This window comes from Sebastes umbrosus, chromosome 10 (genome assembly GCF_015220745.1).
Source record: "Sebastes umbrosus isolate fSebUmb1 chromosome 10, fSebUmb1.pri, whole genome shotgun sequence".
NCBI lineage: Eukaryota > Metazoa > Chordata > Actinopteri > Perciformes > Sebastidae > Sebastes > Sebastes umbrosus.
In genome coordinates, this window is record NC_051278.1 from 14816962 (window position 1) to 14827250 (window position 10289).

Consider the following 10289-nt stretch of genomic DNA (forward strand, 5'->3'; position numbering starts at 1 on the left):
CTCCACCAAATTTCACAGTAGGTGCGAGACACTGAGGCTTGTAGGCCTCTCCAGGTCTCCGTCTAACCATTAGACGACCAGGTGTTGGGCAAAGCTGAAAATTGGACTCATCAGAGAAGATGACCTTACTCCAGTCCTCTATGGTCCAATCCTTATGGTCTTTTGCAAACCTCAGCCTGGCTCTTCTTTGCTTCTTTGGTGCTCTGACAATGTTCCCCAACTCTGAGGAGTGTTTTTTCCAGCAGGACAATGCTCCATGCCACACAGCCAGATCAGTGAAGGTGTGGATGAAGGACCCCCAGATCAGGACCCGGTCATGGCTAGCCCAATCTCCAGACCTGAATCCCATTGAAAACCCTTGGAATGTGATCAAGAGGAAGATGGATGGTCACAAGCCCTCGAACAAAGCCCAGCTGAGGAGTGGCATAAAGTCACCCAACAGCAATGTGAAAGACTGGTGGAGAGCATGCCAAGATGCATGAAAGCTGTGATTGTAAATCAAGGTTATTCCACCAAATATTGATTTCCGAACTCTTCCTAAGTTAAAACATTAGTATTTTGTTGTTTAAAAATTAATATGAACTTGTTTTCTTTGCATTATTCCAGATCTGAAAACACTGCATCTTTTTTGTTATTTTGACCAGTTCTCATTTTCTGCAAATAAATTCTCTAAATGACAATATTTTTTAATTTGAAATTTGGGAGAAATGTTGTCAGTAGTTTATAGAATATAAAAAAACCCTGATAATTTTGAAGTGGTCTCTTAATTTTTTCCAGAGCTGTATAATACCTAGAGCCATGAAATTTGGTAAGGGCACAGACAAAACCGGGTACATAAGATCTAAATGATTGAAAGGCACTAGCAGATGTCATATTTTCCATTACTGGCCCTTGAAAATTAGAAAAAAAGCAAAATCTGTGGTTTTGGGGCCCAGGCAGTCCCACAAAGTATACATGTGGACCTTTCCATACTTCCAGCTAAAAATACAGTGTTTGATTGATGTTATACCAAATTTCAGGGGCTTTAACATAAACAGAATTCAATATATGGCAAAGTATGAAAAGCCACGGTTGCAATTTGCAAATTTTTTCCCATTTTCAAGGGCCAGTAATAAGACAATAATATGACCTCTGCTTTTGCCTTTCAATCATTTGGATCTGGTGTACACTGTTTTGTCTGTGCCCCTACCAAATTTCATGGCTCTAGGAGTTATATTTCTGAAGATATTGAACCCTAAAAATGAGCCTTTTCTATGGTGTGAAAATGACAAAATGTTTGGGGACAAAACAAATATGCAATTCTCAAAATTCAGCAAAAATATTTTTGGTCTCAAATAGCATAGAGTTTGAACAAAATCTAAAATGTAAACAAAACCCGATTAGACACATGACGCAATTCTCTATAAAAATGCACAAGGTTATGTGCCTTTTTCCATCAATAATACATAATTATGATACACTTTGTCACATCAGTTCATGAAAACAGTTATTAAAAGAGACACTGCCTTCAGCAACCAAACATAATGTACAGCGGGTCATTGTGGTGAAAGAATCCACGACAGGAAGGGGATTCTTTCACAACAATGACCTGCTAGGTGTACATTATCCCGCTTATTACACGGCTACTTACTGAAGAAATCAATATTTTGACACAAAAACGGTCCTCCAGAGTCCGACATCAGAGCTGCGCCCATAGCAACGGTCTGTTATACATAGCAACGGTCTGTTATCAAGAAATTACAGACCGCAGAACGCCGTGATTAACCAATCAGAATCGAGTGTTCAACACAGCCGTGTAATAATGCTGAACAAATACTGATGATTGTGATGACCGATGCTTTTGCCTGTTTGAGTTTTTCCTTGTAATAATCAGACAGTCTTGCTGTAGCGTTGCATGTCTTTAAGCATTGTAAGTGTACGAGTGCGCTCCTCCAACTCCGTCTTTATTTTACTTGCTTCAGGTCGGTCTTCTGGCTTCGCACACAGCATTGACTTAATGATTTGGTTCTGCAACACAACAACAACAGAAAGAGCAGCTATGTGATCTCCATGATATTAACGAATGCTACCAGTGTCTTTGATGCTCCACGTAATTGTCTTTCCCTCAAGTTGACTTTACTTGGGCAACCTAACAAAGTACATCCCAAACATTCATCTGTCCTTCTTGATATTTAACATTTTTGTTATGTTATACATACACACATCAACAGTCCTGTTTAAGCTCCCCTGAGGCTTCCCAGATGAACCGTTGTAACAGTGCAAACCCCTATACCTCAGCCTCACTAACTGCCATCACAAATGACAAAAATACGGTTTCATTTGTCAAGCAAAAGAGAGAATGCTGGTTTACCTCTTGGGGAAAATTGTGTGTAAATCCTTCAGGAAATCTCAGGTTTCTGGCATCATCCCAAATCTGGAAATCATGCAGTGAGAAAAGAAAAGGAAGAACATGTTATTGGCATGATACAAATTGATAATAGGCCTTTTTTCACAGATGGCGTTTTGACATGACACAGCAGTAGGAAAAGCTCAGGTGTGAATAATAAAATGAATGACGGCTAAATTATATTTAGTTAACAGTTAATAGAGGGCTCCAGGGATGACATATTTTTTTTGGCCAACCAGGAAGTTAGCATTGCCCAGCCTTGCCAATGCGATTTTTCCATTAGGTTTCGGATTATTGCAGAAAATAAGCCCTGTGGCAAACATAAATGATGCCTAACCTACAAGTTTCGTTCAACAAGATAATCTTCACAAATGAACCCCACTTTTATAATTTTTGAAGTGTGAATGTAATCACCAGAAGTAAAAAGCTAACGGACGAGTCGGCATGATGATGACGGTTAGTAGTCTCATTTAGCCACTCGTAAGCAACCGCTTTTTTTAAGACACGTAAAAGCTGTGTGGGATATTTAGTGACGTATTTTATATCGTAGATCAAAACGTTAAAATCTCTTCAGCTTGTGTTACCCACAGACTTTATTTCAAGCATCAAACTAAAAACCCATTGACTTCCAGATGAGGGAACTGCAAGTGCTAAAATGCTAACCAATTTCCGTGTTTTAGGACTCATTCCTGCAGCACTCTGTATTGACTTGAATTGATTTTGGACTCAACTCACCACTTTCCTTTCTTGACCAGTAAAGAGGTTCCAAAGGAGTTCAAAATATATCAACCCCAAAGCAAATATGTCCACTTTTCGGTCATAAGTGAGCCGGTTTTTCTGTCATAAAACAAGAGCACAATGTTATCAAAAGGCACGTTATAGATCTACAGCACCACTAGTGGTTAAAATCACCACAATATCTAAAGTTAATGTCAGCATAGACCATCTCACTTGTTCAGGAGCCATGTACGATGGGGTTCCTTTGTACACCGTTCTCTCCACCAGGTTCTCGGCATCGTCATCGTTCTCATCAGTGACCAGACCAAAGTCTCCGATCTTCACTTCCCCATCTTGACCAAACATGATGTTGGCAGGCTAACCGCGGGAAAGAAATAAAAAAAAAACATGTAGCTTCATGACTGACGTGATATAATAAGGAAGCAATAATGTACAGCTAGTGGGTCACTGTTGTGAAATAAACCCCGACAGACAGGGGTTTATTTCACAACAATGACCCACTAGCTGTACATTATCCTGCTTATTACACGGCTACTTACTTAAGAAATCAATAATTTGACACAAAAACCATCTGCCAGAGTCCGACATCAGAACTGCGCTCATAGCAACGGTCTGTTATACATAGCAACAGTCTGCTATAAATAAATAACAGACCGTAGAACGCCATGATTGACCAATCAGAATCGAGTGCTCAACAAAACCGTGTAATAAATGATTTTATTCACTTCGTCTCACCTTCAGGTCTCTGTGGATGAGCATCTTGGAGTGAATGTACTCCACCGCGCTGACCATTTGCTGAGCAATAGTTAGACTTTCATCTCTCCTCTTGGAGTCTCGCAGAGATTTCTTCACGTTCTGAGTATTCTTCTCGTCTATCCAAACTCTGAGTGTCTTGGTGTCACACAGCTCCATCTGAATATAGAGGTACTTCATCGATGACTCGATAGAAGACCTAGAAAAGTAGGAATAGAGAAACTCAGACATGACATACCTTCATGTTTAGTGAAATAGTAAGAGGATGTAACTTACTGTGAACTGCTGCCACCATCATCTGCGTTGTCCCATTGGTATCCTGAATCCTCCAACCAACACGTGTAGTATCGAACAATATTGCTGTCATGGAGGTCTGATAATGCCCTGACCTCTCGTAGAGCTTTTTTGATCCTAAAGAGAACAAGAACACGGCTCTGATAATGAAACTCTCAACTTATTTTGCACCGCATCTGTAACCGATTTAAAAATAAACTATACGGTGCTCTTTTAAAAAAAAGGAAAGAAAATGAAACACCTTTCATTCTTGACTTACTCTTTGCAGCGGACAACCTTAACAGCATAATTCTTCTTCAACAGTTTTTGTTGTGCCTTATAAACACGACCAAAGGCTCCTTTGCCGAGGCACACTATGGAGTCAAATTCAGATGTAAACCTGTTGAGATTAACACAAGAACATGAAGTTTTATGAATATAAAAATGTCATTCTGATTGTACATTAATACACAAAACACAAATAAAAGGCCACAGCAGAGCTAAAAATCCTGCTAATATTGTAGTTCAATGTTTTCATTTTCCATACCTTGAGATCTCTGGCTGGGCTGTTGTTTTCTTTCTAGGACTATTTCCTGGATTCTTGCCATTGAAATTGGGCATCATATCCTTAAAGAACAAATGATATAGAGATTCAAATGTTAAACAAAAAACAAACAGGATAAACTAGCATGATCAATATCTTCTTACTTTACCTCTTTGCTGTTTCTGTGGGCATTCTTGAAATTTGCTGCAATTCTAGACAAGAAAAATTACAATCAGCAATAACGTCAGGTGAAATACAGTATGATGTACTGGAGCTTTACAGTCGGTTTCAAACTATAGCTTACCTTATTTTGGGCTTCGCATCAGGACTTTGAATCTTTGTAATGGGAAGTCGAAAAATATAGACAATTATATTTAAGCATACATGCATTCAAAATCCATTATATAAGGTCCTAAAGACGTCCTCCTTTACTTCTCAGACTGCAATGTTGTGATGCGAACTAGACTAACAGTATAGTGCTGCAGAAATGAGAGTAAACATGTTAGCACTTGTGGTTCCCTCGTCTCGAAGTCAGTGGGTTTTTGACTGAAATAAGGTCTGTGGTTAACACAAGCTTAAGAGATTTTAACGTTTTGTTCTACGATATAGAATATGTCCGTAAATATCCCACTTGTGACTTTTAAAGCCTTTATGTGTCTTTAAAAGGGCGGTTGCTAACAAGTGGCTAAATGAAACTACTAAACGTCATCACGCCGACTCGTCCGCCGCTACGACCTCGTTGTGTATACTCGCACTCATGTGACCGTGGTGTAGTTCGTTTATAGCCTAATGTTAGCTTTTTACTTCTGCCAATTCACTCTTAAAAAATCATAAAAGTGGTGTTCATTTGTGAAGATTATTTTACGGAACAAAGCCTGTAAATATCATAAACGTTTGTTTGCCACAGAGCTTATTTTCTGCAATAATCCAAAACCCAATGGAAAAATCCTTTTTTGTTCTAACATCCAGGTTGGTCTACAAAAATACACCATCCCTGTAGCACTCTGTTAACAGGATTACATAGGAAGTAACAGACCTGTTCCTCAGGAGGAGGTGACGAATTCTTGAAAACAACTGAGTCACTTGTAGTCGTTGGCACCCTTTCAGATTTTGCATCACGGGAATCCCTTGGAGAATAAAATGAGACACTTTAGTCGAATATGCTCAACATGAAACTTTACCATCTGTTATGCTCCTCAGTCGGTGTCTCACAGTGTTGGTGGCGCTGACAGCAAGGCTGGTGCATCATCAGACACAGCTGACCTGAAAGATACCTGAAAGCACAAAGAAAGTGTTCAGCTATTAGTACCATGTTTTCTAGTGACTGATGTTAACGGGCATTGGGGTGTAACATTGGAGTTATAATCATTGGAATGACATTAATGTGATATTTTATGATGTTAAAACACAGATGTTCAAAATAATAATCTGTAATTTTAAAACCACGCCACCCATTCAGTTTGTTCATGGCCGGCTCAGGTAGTGTCCCCGGCGCGAGGGTGCGCGTGCCAAAAATGACATAGTGTGCGTGAAGCACCTCAGAATTTTTGTACTGGGTGCCCAATATGCATGCGGGGCATTTCAGACATGACTGCCACAATAAGATAAAAGCAAATAACTAATACATTTAATACGTGACTCCTTTATATGCAGGGATTGTATAAAGGCGATAAAGTATGTCCATGAATATGAGGTATAAGTTTACAGTTAATTACAATTAAGCTCAGCAGCGGCCGCTGGATTTATAATGCAAGACAAACGAGAGCGTCATTGTGAAACGGAATGCCGCACAAAAATTGTTTTATTTTGATTTTCATCTTTTCATAATCGTTAGAAGCCAAAATCGTAATTGAAATTCGATTAATTACACAACCCTAGCATGGGCGCAGCGCTGTGTGAAAGGCCCTTAAATTGTTTATGTGGTGAAACATTATAAAAAATGTACAATAAAAAAATGGAAATACATCTTGCAGCACCCATGGCTCACCCTTACGGTACTTTGGGAATCACTGGTATAGAGATGGGGACGCTGCTACATACAGATTTATAACAGAGTGGCAGGTACATGGAAAAAGTGACACGCAAAATGACATTTACAATTGACAATGTGGGTAGTGACTGTAATGCATGCTTTAAATAATATAATTGAGGACTCATTCAAAACCTGCTGTAAAGCTTGTGAGTTGTCCCTTTACCAGACCAAATTTAACAGAAAATATGAAATACCTTGCTGTCCCAGTCTGTCTGTTCTTGAAGAGCAGACCAGGCCAGCTGAGCTGCATTTTGTTTGGCTTCCTTGATGCTCTTACCCTCACCCACAGGGTAGTCCTTCTTGTTGATCACTAATTTGTAGGAGAAACTGTGTAAGCAGGGAAGAAATATTTAGATCATTGTATTAAAATGTCTCTCTCATATCTATCAAGAGTTTTAATTCAGTGTCTGTGGCGTCTATGCAGGTTATAGAGGTTCAGTCATACTCACTGAGGGATATGAGATGGACCGCTTCTATCCACCAAGATGTAGTCATTGGAGAGTTTTTTTTTGTTACAGTAGTGGTCGATGATTCCAATGAAATTTGTCTCTATAAAACCTTCGTCTTTTGTTATCACACTCAAGCTCTTTGTCGCCTCACTGTAAAGATAAATCACAAAATAATTAAAACCTCTCATAACCAAACAGGAACAATGCGTCGCCATTGTTTGTGCTCACCAGATGTCCGACACATTTTGCTTCAATCCCTCTCCTTGTTGACTTGATGCTGCGCTGTATTTCTCCTCTCCAGTCTTGAACACAAACAAATATGACTTTGTGTTGATTCACTGATTGGAGTGCGGCTTGTGTAACATTTTAAAAAATCTACATTACAGTCAATGACAAGCAAGTCAATTCCTTTCTTCCCTCTGCACTTCTCTAGGACTTTCATTAAGCCAGGAGAAACTAGTGTATATTATTACTACATACCTCTGTAGTTTTACTACCACATATCTCATGATATACAAGCTTGGCTGCCTCCTCCTTAGCTTCCTTCCTTGTTTTCCCAGTGGCAGCTGGATACTCCTTCTCACCAACCACGAACCTACAGCATCTAATATCATAAAAACTTTTATTTAATGCATTTAAATCATGACAAAATAGTTAAGAATTTGGGTGCGGTTAGGAGGCTTACGGAATAGCATATGGTCCCGGTTGTGTTGACTCCACAGCCCTTGTAATCAACCTGTTCTTATGACCATATTCATTGAGCCAACATGTATAGTTGGCTTGAGTGATACTTGTCTGATGAACTGGTGCAGTCGGAGCTTCTGCTGTATTTTTTGTCTGTCAAGATAATAACAAATGTACATATTTATCCTGTGAATTGGTCTTCTATACTTTGAATACAAAAATGCACACATGCAGTAAGTCAATAAAGAGGTATAATAATCTTACAGGGTGAATTGGTTCGTCCAACAAGCCTTTCAGGGCATTTAGGGCTGCGTTCTGTTTGGCTTCTTTCTTGTTCGCCCCGACACCATCAGGATACACCTTACCATTCAGGACTACTCTGACGGTAAATCTGAGGATAAATTATAAAACTTGTTAAACAGGCAAGATCAAGGTCTCCTGGAGTTGTCGCACGTTTTTCTCCCGACAAAGTAGTCGCCTAGTGGCGGGTAGTAACCTGACCCGCCAGATGGTTTGTTACACAGAACCATCTGAAAAGTGTTTGGAAAAGGGAAGGCACTTTCAAAAAACAACTTGGCAGGTGATTGGATGAACCATCTGTCAATCAAACTATTGCCGAGGCCAGTCGAGAGAAGAGCGAAAACATCTTTTCTATCGAGAAAATCTTTCAATGCCGTTCTTTGCTCTTCTTTCAATGAGGAAATACTCTTCAGTTCTGATATAACTGATGCTATTGCAGCATCTACGCTAACCTGTTCAGGAGACGCCATCGTTATTTAAAACAAAGAGTCGCCTCTCAATCAAACAATGTATATTGCTAAGAAGTGAAAGTCAGTCGGTCGTTGCATTGCAACATCAGCGTCCAGCAGTAGAGCTACGCTCCCGCTATTTTGGACAGAAAACGACTACCGGACGCCAGTAAAAAGTAAAACGAAATGATTTCTATTCTACTGTCATATTCTACCGAACGGGCCTGTGTTGAACAATAAAATATTATAAATATAATAAGCTAATATAATATGCTAAATTAAAAATAAAAATAATATATGCTAAAATAATAACACATTTAGAAAAAAATAAAATATGCTAATATAAAAATATATTTAAAAAAATATATAAATAATATATGCTTATATAATAATACATTTTAAAAAAATAAAAAATAATACATGCTAATATAATATGCTAAATTCGTCCAAGTTAGTTAGTATTATGACTGTTGCTGTAAATTGAGATTGTATGGACCCAGTAATAGAGGTATAATGCAGCTGTTTGGACCATGTGACTAGATGTTATACATTGCATCTTTAAAGAATATTAACACCCATGCTTTTTTCCCACAGGAGTTTTCAATATATGCAGAAAACAATCTGAACTCATTGTTGAAGGTATTACACTGTTAACTAAATGTTAAATTAATTGCATGTGTGGTTTAAATGTGGTAACAGCAGGCAACATATAGAACACACCCATTTCCAAAAAAACATTACAATCCTCCCATTCAACAAGAGTATGTCTTAATAAAACGGTGGTCCCAGATCTCTTCTAATCCTACATTCATGACTTTTTGCAGGTCGTAAAAACCACCAGAGAATTGATGCAACTCACGTTCTCAAGTGATCAGGGCCAACAAATCCAACGTCCTCATACTTCAGATCCCACCTCTCTCTCTGAGCATTCTCGTTCAGTCTAGCTACAGCCATTACACATCACTCAGCAGCCTGAACGTCTCCTCAGATTACCAGCACTAAGTAGCTCAGAGTACTAACTAACGTTATATCTTTCTCGTTTTCATGTTAACTTCCACGTCTTCTTCGTCCGTCTGCTGCTCAGTTTCATATGCAGCCTTCACCAACAGTAAGTTTCGTTTTCTCCGTAAACGTCACACAACATGGCGCCTTCAAGTGCTGTCGGAAATATCAGAACTGGTTGAGCAAACATGAACCAAGTGGAAGCTATCACACTGGATACATTGTAACAATAAAAGTGTTAATCATAGTGGATGTGCTGACATATATATAGATATATATATATGTATATATATACATATATATACATATATATTATCCATATATATGTATATATACATATATATGATACATACTGTATATATATTCTATATAGATTATATATACAGTATGTATCATATATATGTATATATACATATATATATATATATAGATAATATATATATCCAGTATATATGATATCATATATATATATGATATCATATATGTATGATATCATATATATATATATATATATATATATATGGTATATATAGACAGATGGTAACGTTTGTTTGTTTTGTGTCTTATTGAAATGTGTGTAGCTTCCATAAAACATGTGCCTCCCTGTTCTTCACCTCGACAAAAAAACGCTTATTTTGTTAACAACTACAGTTCCCAAGAAGCTTTGGTACCGCGCCTA

General features: G+C 38.3%; 1 protein-coding gene across 3 annotated transcripts; it reads right to left on the minus strand.

The window, feature by feature from the left end:
* Positions 1–794: 794 nt before the first annotated feature.
* On the minus strand, positions 795–9743 carry LOC119495376 (interferon-induced, double-stranded RNA-activated protein kinase-like). 3 transcript variants are annotated; one of them, XM_037781758.1, is made up of 19 exons: positions 9468–9743; positions 8124–8250; positions 7861–8012; positions 7656–7779; positions 7404–7477; positions 7176–7325; positions 6921–7053; positions 5907–5968; positions 5731–5821; positions 4999–5030; positions 4864–4906; positions 4698–4777; positions 4431–4550; positions 4154–4288; positions 3860–4076; positions 3338–3481; positions 3122–3220; positions 2351–2413; positions 795–2007 (listed from the first exon to the last, which is right to left on the minus strand). In XM_037781758.1, exons 1-19 carry the CDS (start codon positions 9560–9562, stop codon positions 1870–1872), a joined length of 2079 nt encoding a protein of 692 aa, XP_037637686.1. In that variant the 5' UTR covers positions 9563–9743; the 3' UTR covers positions 795–1869. The 3 variants fall into 3 exon arrangements, with proteins under 3 accessions (XP_037637686.1, XP_037637685.1, XP_037637687.1); XM_037781757.1 differs by having other exon boundaries at positions 3122–3223; positions 9468–9741; XM_037781759.1 differs by lacking the exons at positions 7656–7779; positions 7861–8012 and having other exon boundaries at positions 3122–3223; positions 9468–9740.
* Between the last annotated feature and the right edge of the window lie 546 nt (positions 9744–10289).